General features: G+C 44.7%; 1 protein-coding gene across 6 annotated transcripts in view; it reads left to right on the top strand.

Moving 5' to 3' along the window:
• Nucleotides 1-70: 70 nt before the first annotated feature.
• The window catches only part of cpeb3 (cytoplasmic polyadenylation element binding protein 3), a 33809-nt gene continuing 18674 nt past the window's right edge, over nucleotides 71-15205 (top strand). For 2 of the 6 annotated variants that reach the window (XM_037465293.2, XM_037465292.2), the window contains exons 1-4: nucleotides 71-224; nucleotides 2349-3265; nucleotides 7843-7996; nucleotides 14759-14815. In XM_037465293.2, coding sequence (XP_037321190.2) covers nucleotides 143-224; nucleotides 2349-3265; nucleotides 7843-7996; nucleotides 14759-14815 — 1210 coding nt within the window. In that variant the 5' untranslated portion in view covers nucleotides 71-142. The other 4 variants (XM_037465295.2, XM_037465294.2, XM_037465296.2 and 1 more) reach the window with 3 other exon arrangements.

The raw sequence follows: 15205 nt of genomic DNA, 5'->3' as shown, positions 1-15205 counted from the left end.
CACGCAGGACGCGGCTGCGTCATCAAAACAAGGACAGCGCAAAGGGCACTGATCCACTAACGAGGGAAATGTAGTTCCGTAAGGATTACCTCCCTCTCATGACCAAAATATCAAATTAATGTTCTGAATCCACTCCCGGCAGATGTGCCATAGAGTGCCACGGCTCCTTGAAGATACAGCCATCATGAAGATGCATATATGGCTACAGCACACTTCTAATAGCGGTAAGATGTTTCAATAAGGCTGCAATATAATGGACAAAGTATTTGCTCCACGCCTTTGTTGCTTTTCTTTAGTTGAATATAAAAGTATTTTATTATGTCAAATCAAGTTTCACCGCGAAATTGAATTAATTCATACCACTGTAATGCTCACTGTCTAACAGACAAAGTGTGTGAGAGAGAAACGCTGTTACTGTCATTTGTCACTATCTTTTATCATTGCTGCTTTAACTAGTTGCCTCAAGCTTTGAAAGTGATAGGGTTTGGTTTTAACCACAGTAGTCAAGCCTACAGTAGATAGGCTACATATTTGTTGACGAGCCTCTGCATAGTGAGAAACTACAACTCCCTACAGTCACTTCGGCATCATCCATGCGCCGCAGTCAATCAGCTGTTGTAGGCAACTGCTGACTATCTCGGCACAGGGGTAGCTCGTTTGTCATATCTAAACCCAGACGAGGCAAAAAGAAATATCTTTATTTTCAGAATCCCCAAAAGGTGAACGATAAAGGTAATACCAACTGCCCGTATTGCGGTGAAGCGACAACGCCGTGGGTGTGCATGCGTTTGGGTTGCTTTTTTTTGTCGTTTGTGTGGAAGGGAACACATATGGATTAAAGGGGGACTTCAAGGCAAGGCAGCCTCATGAAAAGTACCGGATGAGGAATCCGATCAGCGCGATAAATAGGCATTTGATTGTGGCATTGCTGGGGGCAAAGGGGCCGGTGAGTTGAGCCGCTCTAGTGTGCTGATTATGCCGCTGTGATGACCTTGGAAGCGCAGCTCTAGGAGGAGAAAACACTAAATTGGTGGGGTGTGTACTGTGCTGCCTTTTGCGAATACACCATGGACGTCTATTCCGGGTTGTCATCCGAAGTGTTATTTGTCAAAGGTCCACAGACTATTGCGTACGTGTTATTGACAGGCCTGCGTGTTGGGTGTTAGCCCTCCTGCAGAAATGTCGCGATAGTCAAAGAGGAGCCTATTTGTGTATCTTTGAGGGTTTAACTGAGCACAATTTCATCGTTGGGTGATTTGACTTTGTGTCCTGGTTTGGCCCCAGCGGACAGAATGTTCACATGCCCAGAGAAGCCTCGAGATGATCGAAAGTATTATGTTCTATTTCTCTTTTATATTACTGCACACTGTTGACTTTTATAACGTGGCAACTGTGGCTCTTTGAATGCAGAATTGTCCTGATAATACTCGCGGTGGTTGTGTGCATTGGGGCTTTTTTTTCAAGGCGTAGTCTGGAATGCAAAGCAAAGGAGAATTTTGCATAAAATGTTCTGCAGTCCTTCAAGTTATTCAAATGCAAGAAGCCAATACATATTTGTGTCTTGTGCAAATGCGTACTTCCGGCAGCTCTTCTCTATGCGCTATAAATCCTATAATTCGTATATGGAGTTTAGTATTGAGTGTTGCTCAATTGATAGTGAAACGTACTATTAACGATGTTTTCGTTTTGTTTGTTGTGGAAATGATTATAGTCGAAGGCACAATATGTACTGTAAAGAGAAACGTACTTTGCGGTACAATAAAGCGCTTCTGTCGCGTCACTTTCCACTGCGTAAAAATGTGCCTTCTGGTGAAAGTCATATCCGTTTGAATAAAACCCCAATAAGGCTCTGCGGTCGCATGTGTGTCAAAGTGCCTGGGTCAAGGTAAACCTGCCTTTCAATCTAGTTGGAGGGCAGCTGTATTTACTGACGTATGAATGAATATAGGGGAGGTTCTAGGGCAACAACACCCACAGACACACACACACTGAATCAGTTTCACATTGCACCTCCGGAGTTCCTGCGTGGAAGGAAAGACGAGACGTGGCGAAATCTGGTGAATATCCGCAGCCATATGCTCCGTGTTTAATTTGCGGCACTTATGCATCCTCCCGGTACAGTCTTGGGAAGTGTGTTTTGCGCCTCTTCTTCTTTTTTTCGGCTAAATGGGTGATCACGCACTCGCGTCGCAGTTGCCCGGTCCTTTAAACATCATATCCTTGTCGCCGTTCATCAGATACTACAGCAGCCCTGCGAGCCTGGTGGAGGAGCTCCAAAATTATAACAATAATAATATTAAAGGGTAATAATAACTCCTCGCCTCTATGTTTTACATCCTTCATTGCAGCTCAGCAAACCATGCAGGATGATTTACTGATGGACAAAAACAAAGCCCAGCCTCACAATCAGCAAGCTCCAACCCAAGTAGACCCACCTCCCTCCACCCCGACCCTGTCATCGGAGCCCACTTCTTCCTCATCGGAGTCGGAGAGCCCGTCGACCGGCCGCAACCTAGCGGTGTCAACGCTGAGCAGTAGCAGCAGCAGCGGTAAGGACAAAGTGCCGATGGAGTCGCCGATCCTGCCCGGGTTGAGCTTCCACCACCAGCCACAAGAGACTGGCGGCCCCCTTTCCTCGCCGCCCTCCTCCTCCTCCTCCTCCTTTGGGAGCACTTGGTCCACGGGAACCTCAAACGCCGTGGACGACAGCTTTTTCCAGGGAATACCCTCGGTGAACGGGACGATGCTTTTCCAGAACTTCCCCCACCACGTCAACCCGGTCTTCGGGGGTAATTTCTCCCCGCAGATAGGTCTGGCTCCACAGACCCAACAGCATCCACAGCAAGCCCAGCAGCAGCAGCAGCAGCAGCAGAGGAGATCCCCTGTCAGCCCCAGTCAAGGGCCCTTTCCCCAGAGAACCGCTTATCAGACCATCATGAATAACGGCAAGGGGTCGTCATCGTCGTCTTCTTCTGCCTCGTCGTCCGCTTGGAATAATCACCAGAACGCCGCGTGGAGCACAGCCTCCAACCCGTGGAGCGGGCTGCAGGCCGGCAGGGACCCGCGCCGAGCGGTCGGCGTCGGCGTCGGAGTCGGCGTCGGGGTGCCGTCCCCCATGAATCCCATATCCCCCATGAAAAAGCCCTATACCAGCAATGTTATAGCTCCCCCCAAATTCCCAAGACCCGGTCCCCTCGCCCCCAAACCCTGGATGGATGACGGCGCGTTCAGGACTGACAACAGCAACAACATACTGCCTTTCCAGGTAAATGGCCTTTCAGTAAAGAGCAGGCTCAGGCCTACCTCCATTGCTTCTGTCTGTGTTTGTTAAATGTTCACCGCTTTGACATGCCAGTTTTACCCTTTTGGTCAACCCATGAAAAACATGATTTTCAATACTCAGTATGTGTATATATATCCGAGGGAAGCCATCAACGGAGCATATACAGATTATGATCTCCCTAAGGTCACCCTGAACTCATTAGAACCTTTGATTCAGTGGTGCATATATTAAAGTGATGAGCCGATGGCATAGTCAACGTTGTCTTTTTGTGCATAGCCCGCGACGCTGGTTAAGGGGTCTTAAGCCTTCAGAGGCACTCCTTGAATCCATTTCGATCATTCAGCATTCAGCTGCCGGCGAGAGTCAACACTTTCGTCCGGCTTATTTTGTGACACACAATGAAGGATGTCAAAATAATCGAATGAGACACCGAGTTCTTGAAGCAACAATCGCCGGTCATTGCTATTTTTACTCATTTCAGGGGCAGACGTAGCGAGTCGTTCCTAGAAATAGTCGCCGCGCACGACACATTGCACTAAACGGTTAAATTCCCAGTGCCAGCTCACTCCGTGGGGTTTAAAGGACACATGGCGCATTCAAGTCCTGCTCGTAACCTACCTAATGCACACCTAATGAGCGGACCCGGTGGTCACACTTGATGGCCAGCTCGCCTCTGTGATAAGGAAGACGTTTTTGTTTTCTATAATGTTTCTTATAAAATACGATACAGTAAAAAACTGGTTTTGAAAAACTAGACAAGCCACTTGATATGTGTATAATTAATTGTAACTAAATGCTAATATTATCTAAAATTATATAAATAATTGCCGTCATAATAGTATAGTATAGTATTTATCATAGGTACTAAGACTAATAATAATAGCAATGACAAGTATGTGCTCGTCCATGGCTGGTTGTCCAAGTAGAATTTCAATATATTTGCCAGATTCTGGTCAGTACTTGAAGGCAACATCCATACGTGCATGTGATTGGTTTGGGATCGGAAAGGGGCGGGGCTTTTATGAGATTAAGACGCCTATAAATTATGATATAACAGCTGTGTCCAACTCTGAAAGTAGAGGAACGTTTTTTTTGTTGCATTTACACAAAGAAGAAACCAATAATATGTGCTCACGAGTTTCAAAAAAATTGCTGACATTAAAATATGTATGTGTTTCTGCTTGTGAGTCACCTGAACGGCCATGAAAGCTAACTTTATTCAGTCACAAAATATACCAAGTTAATTAATTAGGATACAAATTGTTCTTGTATTAGAAAATGAAGCTAAGTAGATTTACGGCAAGATAACTAGTTTGAAAAATGGTTATTTAATCTTCCCAGACAAACAGAAAGATTTTGGGCTGTAGAGATCGAATACAATACCTGCCGATCATTTCTCAGCCACTTAATTGGCTTACCCATTAAAATAGGCAAGGGCAGACATGCCCTGTTTGTTATTTGAACACTTTTCCGTCGGCCGTGGCTCCACTGTCCGATTCCAGGGTAGACCACATGAACCTATAGTCCTAATACTGTATGACTGTTTCACATTGCTGCTGCCTTACAAACAAGCCAACGCAAAAGTAAGCTACCTGAATTCTCCCCTCTTAAGTCACGGGCTTACTTAAAAAGGAGCACTTGTTCACCCGATCAAACCAAAGACAGCAGCAGCCGAAATGTTAACCTGTTAGTGCTGAGAGGAGTACATGTGCAGACCAAACGCGGTCCGGCGCACTGTAAAATTCCAACTTCCTTGAAACATGTAGCCTTTTGAGGAGATAATGATTGTGTGTGTCACTTAGGCCTCCCGAGGCTTTATTACACGTCTGCTGAGTGCCTCTATCTATTTCCTCTTGCCTCGGCTCACAGCACTGGGAGACGAGGTCGGGGGGCCACGAGTCGTGCTGTATGGAGCCGAATGTTTACTGAAGTGAAACTCTGGAAAATAACCGCGATGAAGAACAGTCATTCACTCTGGTGTGGTCAAGTGTGTCCAGATAAAACATCAGGGTTGAAGTGACATATTACCTTACTTCTCTCTCGGATGTGCCAGTTAGATTTTGAAGTGGTTAATCAAGGAAGAGAAAGGGCATCTTGACTTTGCAAAAATCTGAACTGGCTGGAAGCAGCCTATTTAAAAAAAACCTTATCTGCTTTTTGTCATTGAATTCTGTCTAAAACATAATTCCTCGGGGCCGGTCACATATGACATGCAATTTGATAATCAATAAATTATGTCATTGGTTCTCTGGCTTTAGAGACCTTTAGCCACAAAAAACCCTTTTACTATAAAACATATTTGAAAGCTATAAAAACATACTGGGAAAGTACCAAAATCCCAACCCGTGGAGGAATATGCACACTCGTATTCACCCGTTTTTATACACTGTGCCTTTTAATGAGCTGCCAGTTATCAGGGCTTGCATGCGAAGCGCACCAGCTGATAGGAAGTAAACATGGACCCTGTACATCTGCACGCCCTGGATGAAAGCCATTTGACATGGGTTGGATACATCAGCGAGGCCATCCCAGCTGTAATTCACACTTAGCCGTTCCATTACACCTATAATTGTAGGAGAGTTATCACCGAGACGCAAGGTCGGTGAGCCAAATGTCAAGTGTCCCCTTCGCTGAAGTGAAACTCTGTCACATTGCTGAGCCAACGCTGTCCCGTGGCCGGCCGGTGACAGGTGTACTTGTTGTCACTGTGCATCTGTGGGTATTCTTCAGTTGACCCTCCCCATGTAGATCACAGGGCGATGCTATGGCGTGTGTTCTCACTCGCCTGCTGGCGGGCTTTCGCTCGCTCCAGACAGACTTTTGCAGGCGAATGTTTGATTTGCACGCTCATTGACCTGATTGGCGCCCTCTGGTTTAGCCATTGCTGTGCCTTCATATGTAACGGGGGAGATGAATATCCAAATGGGGCTTGGACGGCGGCGAGAGGAGAGGAGAAGGCAATCGATGATAGTTTCACCCTCTGCATCTGGCAGCCATAGACGTATCCCTACTGAGCAGACTTAACTCATTAGCAACAGGTATTCAGTCTGTTTCTCATCACGACCCCCCCCCCCCCCCCTCGTAAAAAATCGGGCTTCTATGCCACGAAGCAGGATGAGCTGCAGTGAAGTAGGGATTCTATACTTTAGGATCCTTAAACGGTGAAGACTTTTGGAGACCTTTCTATATAGGATACGATCTCTTTAGGTCACTTGACCCCACGACCCCCCCCTCGTCACCGAGTGTGTGTGTGTGTGTGTGTATGTGGGGGGGGGAACTAAAAGCTCAGCATTTCAAGTGTTTACCGTTTGTACCAAGTGGGCAGATTTTTATCTACGTGGCGCTGTCGGACTCCGAGTGGACGGAATAACGCTTTTGAATGCTCAGCCGAATGGGCAACAATAGCTGTGGTTGTGCAAACAATGTGGCCCCCGGGGCCCGGGCACCAGGACACGGCCGCTCAGGCAGATCAGGGAATTTAGTTTAGAGAGGTTTCATGAAATAACCAGAGAATACACATGCCGGTGCTTCCTCCGGTGGCCTTGACATGTACAGGAGGCTTTTTTTTTTGCATCTAGGGCTTCTGCTTGTGATTATCTTTTGTTGATGAAGGATATGCTCTCGATCAATTCCTTGGTCTACAAAATAGATCCATCACAAGTAACAGGAGGCCTAGAGATCTTTTTTAAATGACCTGTTGTGTTATACCAACAGTCTGGTTTAGTTTATAGTTGACCTGTTAGGACTGTAAAGGCCCACAACTTCACATTTGAAAACCAGAACATTTTAAACAATTGATTATCAATTATCAAGATTAATTATTCTAATAATTGACTTATTTTTAAAATAAAATAAAGAGATAAAAATCCTTTATTCGTCTCGTGCAGTTCTAATGGGATCCTCTTCAGCCGAATGATTGATCAACATGTCAAAATGCTTAAAGCCCCCTCGAGGAGCTGTTTTAGAATAAATTTGCTCCTCTGTTGAAAACCTCTGCACTAAATGGTATACCCGCCCTGACAGATGTGTCTCCTCTGGCTCATTCCTGTCAGGGATTTCATTGTAACGTATTGACATGTAAAGGCTCGAAGTTAAGACTCCATAGTTACCATCATTTCCAGGGCTCTTTTACTTGTTACTTGTAGTCTGAGATCTTTAATCGGTTTTAGTATAGACCAGGTAAGAATGGAAGGCTGTTCCTACATGCTGTTGCAAGTGTTTGCCCTTGAGCAAAATGAGCAACCGGACAGAATTTCAACAGCAGGGCAAAGGTTTCGCCAGTTTTTTAAAGCCCATTTCGTTCATACAAGGTTTTTCTTATTGGTTACCACCATGTTGGTGATTCTGATTATTTGGGGAAGATTCAGGAGAAAAACTTTTTGTTTTATCACACAAGACATTGCATATTAACTCCACATGGAAATATTCATTGCATTTAAGTTGTGATACAAGAGAATGAGCTCATGTTAATTACTCTTTTCCTCATAAACTAATACTTTGTGCATGACGTACAATGTCGGCGCCAATCCTAACCTTCTTCCTGTTTTGATGTTTTGCAGGACCGGAATCGGCCCTTTGATGCTTTTAGCTTGCACTCTTTGGAGAATTCCTTAATGGATATGATAAGGACTGACCATGACAAAGGTAAACCACACCCTGCCGGTGGCCCACCAATGACTATCGCTGATATTATATGGAGGAATCATTTTGCAGGTTAGGAATATTCATACGTCCATGCTTACAGTATTATTTTTTTTGCTTCCTGGGCATATGTCATCTGCATTTGTTTTTCTTTTGCTCGATTTCTCTTGACTCTCTAATATTCTTTTTTTTTTAAATCTGAATAATCTAATTAATAACATTATGAGCCTTACCTGCAAAATCGTGTGTGTGTTTGTTTTCACGCTTTAGACCAGATGTGCTGCAAAATGCACTCCGGTGGTCTCACTTGCTAATGGCATTATCTTTTTCCCTTTCTTCTTCTTTACCGGTTACATCTGTGCTCATTGAAATCAGTGGGTTGAAAATATCACGAGGCTTATATTTGTAGACTATACATCTATCTTGTGTGTGCTCCTGGGCTTAGACATGCCACGACCTGCCATAGATTCAGAATCCAATCAGTGATTCTAAGCCACATTGACACAGAGGTAGTGAAATGCACATTCAACCTTAAAAGGACTTTACGTCGCTTTGTTTTTACCTCCTTGTGAGTTTAGATCGTTTCTGAAATCATAAAATAGCCGCCAGGAAACCTTCACAGCCTTCTAAGGCCGTCCAACGTATGTCAGGCCTTTTGTAAGCCAATGTTTTTGTAGAACAGATCCCGTGCCGCCTGTAAAAGCTCTGGATCAAGTGTTCCAGATGAGGCCCTGTCAGGTCGGGTGTAGGGTTGTTATGCCACCCCCATCTTCCCACCTCAACAATGGAACGATTGGTGGGAGAGAAATATAATGAGCAGAGCATTGTAGCTTCGTCATGCGTGGAGTCTTGTTTGCCAGATCTCGTGCTGAGAGAGCATTGTCGGGGCGAAATGGTCTTCCTTTCCTGAGCTAGCCTCAGTGGAAAAGTGTCGTAATATCCTGCAGGGCTTCCCCAGCAATTGTTTATCAAAACACAGCGGAGACAGAGCAGGTATAGAGAGAAACTTGATTCTTGAAAGTAGGGAGGTCCCTTTTAGATCAGAACTTTTACAACAAACTCTGTACTTTGGGAAAGACCCCAAAAGGCCAGCTCACTTGTTGTGTAAAGCTTCGGGGTCAAGTCAGGTCGAATTCGGACATTTTCATTTTCATTTTCCGTCACTTCTTGAAGAGTTGTGTCAAATATGACACATTTTGTATTTTTAAATAGTTGGCAGTACTTGTCAGGTTTGGTCAGGTTGCAAAGGCAGGGCCTGGGTTCAGGTTAACCAATCATTAGCCATTTTGTTTCATATAATCCCATCAGCCTAACAATGGCTGATTTATTGTTGAGAAGTGGAGGTGTTTTTATTTTGCAGGGTAATTGTATGTATCAATATAACCCAATTGGTCCACAGCAGTTGCAACTGCCATACAGTGTTGGCGTTGATTCTGGGTTATGTGTCAACGTTGGAGGTTCTGCGTGTCTTGGTACCGCCAAAATGTTGCGTAAGAGCAACGTCCGATAAACATTTCTGACGGTACAGGTAAAAAAAAAATAGGTCACATCGATGTGATGAAATATTCATCACATCGATGACATGGTTTGTTGTTGGGTGCAAACAAAATAAGATCCCACATATAGGTTGGTGATGCTTAATTGAAAATTACAACACCCTATCAAGAGAAAGAATAGTAAGTGTTGTATCCAACATTGAGACTTCTGTCCACCAGCTGAGAGCCACAAGTTAAAAATAATTTCTGCAGTGGGCAGTGCCCCACTGAATGGGTCGCGTCAAAATCCAGTCCATCACAGACATTTGTTGCTTTACTTGTCATTGGGACTGGAATAGTTGTTTACCTGTGTTTATGTCTTTTAAAAAAGAAAAGCACTTGTACTATGATTCGAATATGAATGGGTGGGGTGAGGAAGCGGGGGGGTGACCCCACATACACCCCTCCCTCTCTCTGTCAAGACAGGGAGGAGGGCGAGGCCGTCTAGATTCAACCAGTTTCTTTTCTTAGCACTTGTTTGTAGAAGAGTCAGCTTCAAAGGGTGTGTGTGTGTGTGTGTGTGTGTGTGTGTGTGTGTGTGTGTGTGTGTGTGTGTGTGTGTGTGTGTGTGTGTGTGTGTGTGTGTGTGTGTGTGTGTGTGTGTGTGTGTGTGTGTGTTTGTGTTTGTGTGTTTTATCGGTGAGCAAGACACTTTATGCTGTCGAACCTCTAGAACTTTCTAAAAGCTCTGAACAAACGGGCCCTTTCTGTGGTAACACACACACACACACACACGCATTAGTCTGCATGTAGTACCTGGACTCGGTCAGCTGAACTCACATGTGGAGAGAACACCAGAGATTCTCCCCTTGGCCTGGAAAAACACTGGCAGTGTGACGTCCATCACTGCTGCCGAAATGGTCAAACACACACACACACACACACACACACACACACACACAGAAAGACAATCCACATCCAAATTGTTTCTGACATGCATATCAACTGTGACATTCCATGCTAAGCAGTCTCCCGTCACACACTCTTTCGCCCATGATACTGTGTCTGCATCTTCCATGCCACTCCCCACACACACACACCTACATACACTTACAAACACAGACACACACTCACACCACATCAATGTTGTCACAAACATTTGAAATGCTCAAAAGTGTTAAGTCCCTTAAATCCCCATGGAAGCTGTGCGTGGATCCCACCCCACCCACAAAGTCTCTCTATACACAATGTACACACACACACACACACTGACTCAGCTGGTCTGACTCACATAATCTTACTCATGTGTCAGTTAAAATTAGTAGTGTGTGTTCGTTAGTGCAGCACCCTTAATGAACATTTTAATGTGGCAATTCTGCCTCGAAATCAAAAACGTGTATTCTTTCCTTTGCTGTGGTGCTGTTGATCAATCTAGATTTGAAAATATACCAAAATAATACTTTTGGAAAACTCAACAACAATTATGGTAACAATACTTTTCATAGATATAACCCACACGTCTCACTCTGATTGGTGTGAAGGCCTCCTGTGAGGCTAAAGTAGTATAATAATAATAATAATAATAATAATCATGTATGTTTCTGAGGGAAGGAGGGATGTGATCTTTTGTCTTGGTTCATGTACGTAGAGGTGTCATCCCAGCTTGACCTAAGGTATGAGGTCAGTTTGTTTAAATATGGTTGGACCTTGGTCAAGGAGGTGGAATCATCCTCTCAACTTTTCAACCATCATAGTTAATTTATCACCCCCGTTGATCACGTCAGAAGGAAGCTTCTGTACTTGAAACAGCCAGTAAATGGCTGTATTAAGATAAGATGACGTGTATGTTGGCGGTGTAAGGTTAATCACACCTTGCCTCCGTCAACTATGCTGTCAGAGTGCTTTACATTGTTATCGTGGAACATGCATGACTCTGTTAAGCATTAGTGAGCTTAATCTAGTGCAGGCAACAAAACAAGTCTGGACATGTTTCGTGTGCTCAGTCAAGATCCAACAGGACATTTGCTTTAACTGCCCAGCTGGCTTAACTAGATTCTGGAAATCCTATATTACTATTATTTAATAGTGTTAATATCATTACTTTTACCAATCATTAAACAGCAGTGGGTTTGGGAATTCACTTCTGGAAATATTCCCTGACCATTTGCGTTTTCATACTGCAACTTGACTTAAAATAGTTTTTTTACGTTATGGCTTGACAGCTAGAAGGAGCTTTGGCCCTGTGCTAACGGTCATGTCGAGGGTTGTTGAGTTCTGCTGGCGCTAGTATAAAATGAGAAGAAGTGGGCCATTCTGACCGACCGAGACACACAAATAACTCTCTCACCAGCTTCTTACAGAAACATCCAACCCACTCAGTCATCGCTCGGCTGTCTGCAGTACACAGGCTCCTCTGTCATCCCTTCTTTTCTGTTGGTCTAGTGTGAACTGGAAGTTTCTCTGGCCCTTGGAGTTTCGGGGCGCCCTCTTTCCGCCCACTTGCTCTCATGTTTTCTCTCAGGGCTTTTGCCAGGATGTGTAATTGGGGGGCGTGTATTAATGCGTGCTGCAACGTGGAACGGAGGGCCCGCGGCGCTCACGTATGATTGGGGTTCATCAGCCACATACAGCGGTGCACAACTCATGTAGCTTTAAGGAGCATCGGATAGTCTTTCCAAAGGTCCCAATCCTGTTTCCTTGATTTCTCAAAACCTGTGCACAGATTGTTGACCAACATCCAATCGTGGCTGTGGTTTTTGGTCAGTACCAGCAACTCAGTTGTGTTATTAATGTAATTATGAGCAAGCCTTCTTCTTCACGGTCTGTCGGATCTTAACATCATCAGCTGTTGATAGCCCTTGATGATTGATCATTTGGCTAATCTAACATGCGGCCTACAGTGACAAATTTAAACCCCAGAATGTCCAGCTAATCCTTCCCCTACTCGTCCTCCCATTTGTACCAAAGTGTTGACGACAAGCTAAGCGTCCAGTCCGCGCCGATTGACTGACCACATGATAAGGTACTGTTGGATACGCGCACGGAAGCGGGTGGCGTGTGTCCTGAGCAGCCGTGTTGCTATGCGACCATCATGGGCGGCTCGAGAATAGCTCAGGCTCTCTGTGAGAAGATGTCACCAGGACTGCACCGGCATCAGCATTAACTTTGGGGGCCACTAAGGACCTGCCACTCAACTCTCGGGGGAAGCAGATGACATTTGCACAGAGCTATTTTTAGGCTTTAGGACAACTGTCCCCCTCTGTCACCCCCCAAAATGTCTAATGTTGATCGAAAGGCAAGCTCCGACCACACTGTGGTTTTTGCCCTCAGATAAGACGAGCCACGGCTGTGACTCTTGAACTTGTTCAACAGAGTGTCCTAGTTACAAGGTATTTTATGGATTCCTCTGTTTTGCTCAATCAAAAGCAACTAGGTCGAGGGGCACCGTCTGCTATCGAGCTGTATGGGACTCGGTTAGAGGTTTGGCCTTTTAAAGCTGTAATTTGGTCGGCGGACTAACAAACAGTCCACCCACACGTCTACCAATATACAGAAGGGAGTTCAAAACCCCTCAGCGGCAGGACGCAACGCTGGATCCCTCCCCCTTCCCACATTGGGTGCATCTGGTTTCCTCGTGACGATAAGTCAGAAAGAGTAAAAGATAATGTGAGACTAGGCCACGTGTCTAAACAAACGCTTGTATGTCAACGCATGGACTTGTTGCACTCCCTTTGCCCTCGAGCCCTACTGTCGCCTGGATTCTGGCTGGCTGAGAGGAGTTAGGAAATCCACATCTGTGGCCCCCGCGGGGTGCCCGCCCCCACTTGTCCCCCCCCCCCCCCGCCACTATGGTTTTTCAACCAGGTGTCGCCGCTAGTTCCACTCTTGTTTGTCCATCTTCTTTTCCCGTCCCCCGCTATCCGTGTTCTGCGGCGAAATTTGGAAACGTTCGACGTGTCCCCTTGTTTGCGACACAGTAGCTTGCAACATGCCACTCAAAGTCCACATTACGCATAAGAGGCGCACACTAAGCAAGATCTCTGTTGCAGTTGACCCTCTTAACCTCGAGTCCTAACCACCACCCCGGCGTTGAGGTCGCAGTCTGTGTATTCGCCAAATATTGACATGTACCAGATTGAATGAGTTGCTTCACCTTGTCTTTCCTGTAGGACTTTTGGCAGGCCGCGTGGCTGTTTACTAAAAAGCTTTCTGTAGGCGTATTTTGACAGAGGGCCCTAATTTTAAGTGGTCCTGGATCAAGGGTGTGCCTCCGCGCCTGCAGCCGCAAAGGATGTTGACATTGAGACTGCTGTGCTTTGCTCTAAGCGAGATAGGCTGTGTCTGCGTCAGCTCAAGGGCCCGATTTGTCTCGTTCTCGCCTGTGCAAATGGGAAGATGGCAACGGAGACAACCACGAGGACGTCCTCTGTTGTCCCACACCGTATCCTCTCTCCGTAAAGCACTGACAGATGGGCCATTATAACAAGCACACGTTGCCACCGCAACAGAATGCGCGCTCTGTTAAATTGCTAGCCATATAGCTGCATGTGCGTGTGCGTGGGTGCTTGCGCCTGTACATATGGTGAAATTCATTTGGATTCAAATAAGATAAACAGTTTGTATTGAATGCGATGAAGGAAAAACAGTGAGGCTCACCGATGTGTTTCAATGGAGACGTGTGGCTCATAATGAAATAATAACTAAATACTCACAACAAATAAATAACCCTTTAGGTATTTAACAGTTGTTCCTTACTAGAAGCATTTGGGTATTTTTCATTTGATGATATTTTTGTCTCTGTTAATGCATACAGTATGTCCTAAAATGTGGTACGGTTACTCATCTTTTTTTCCCCTTTAAAATGTTTTACGTTCAACCTCAGCTTTAATAATAAGGCCAAACCTTGTAGACAAACATTCAGCTCCTTTAAAGACCAAAATGTCCCCATTTGGACCAATTAAAACCACAGTTTTGGATCCTACTGTCGTCACAGTATAAAATAATACATTCTTTTATCTCAGACTTTCAATCCGGAGCCTAAAAACTATTTATTTTTTAGTGTGTTTCTGTATACAGTATATAAATCAAGTGTGTGTGTGTGTGTGTGAGTATTTGTGTGTATGAGATATGTGACAACAAAGAACACATTTTTTTGCTGCTGTCTGTTGTATCACATTTGGCGTGTATTCATTTCATGTTGAACATTTCTTCATGGTTGGTGTTTTCTCATTGCTGACAGTAGAATGGAAATATAATGTCTGTACACAGGCCACCATTTATTATTTATTTATTTATTTATCACTGATTTGCCTGTTTTTCCGCATTGTGTAAAATCTTCTATTTTTTCTTTCTTGGTCAGGACGCATGGGCCTGAACTTTCATCATCCTGGAGCAGAGCACATAATGCCACTGAACGGTAAGTCAAATTTCAATGTACTGCCTGTCATTTTTTTCTCTCTCGTCAAATATCTCAGTTTTACTGATACATTTGTTTACATGGAGACATCGTGTGAATAGTGTGAAATATCGTGAATGCCTACATTAGGGCAAACCTACATTCAGGCACACCTTTATGTATTAAATATTTTTTGAAAAATCAGAAAATTGTATAAAGCAAGACAAATGTTTGTGGTATCTCTTTTTTTGTCACTCCATAAGTAAAAATGATACTGGAGTTTTTTTAACCGTTAAACCCCCAGAGCCCATTTGGCTCCCCCTTAGCTCATGTCTCTATTCCCTGACACCATAAACCACAGAGAGACCTCCAAGCACTGGTGCGAAGCCCATATGACCTGTGAATAGCGCT

Source organism: Pungitius pungitius, chromosome 13 (assembly GCF_949316345.1).
Source record: "Pungitius pungitius chromosome 13, fPunPun2.1, whole genome shotgun sequence".
Classification (NCBI taxonomy): domain Eukaryota; kingdom Metazoa; phylum Chordata; class Actinopteri; order Perciformes; family Gasterosteidae; genus Pungitius; species Pungitius pungitius.
Note: the sequence above shows the minus strand (reverse complement) of the source record. Positions and strands in the feature narration are given on the sequence as shown.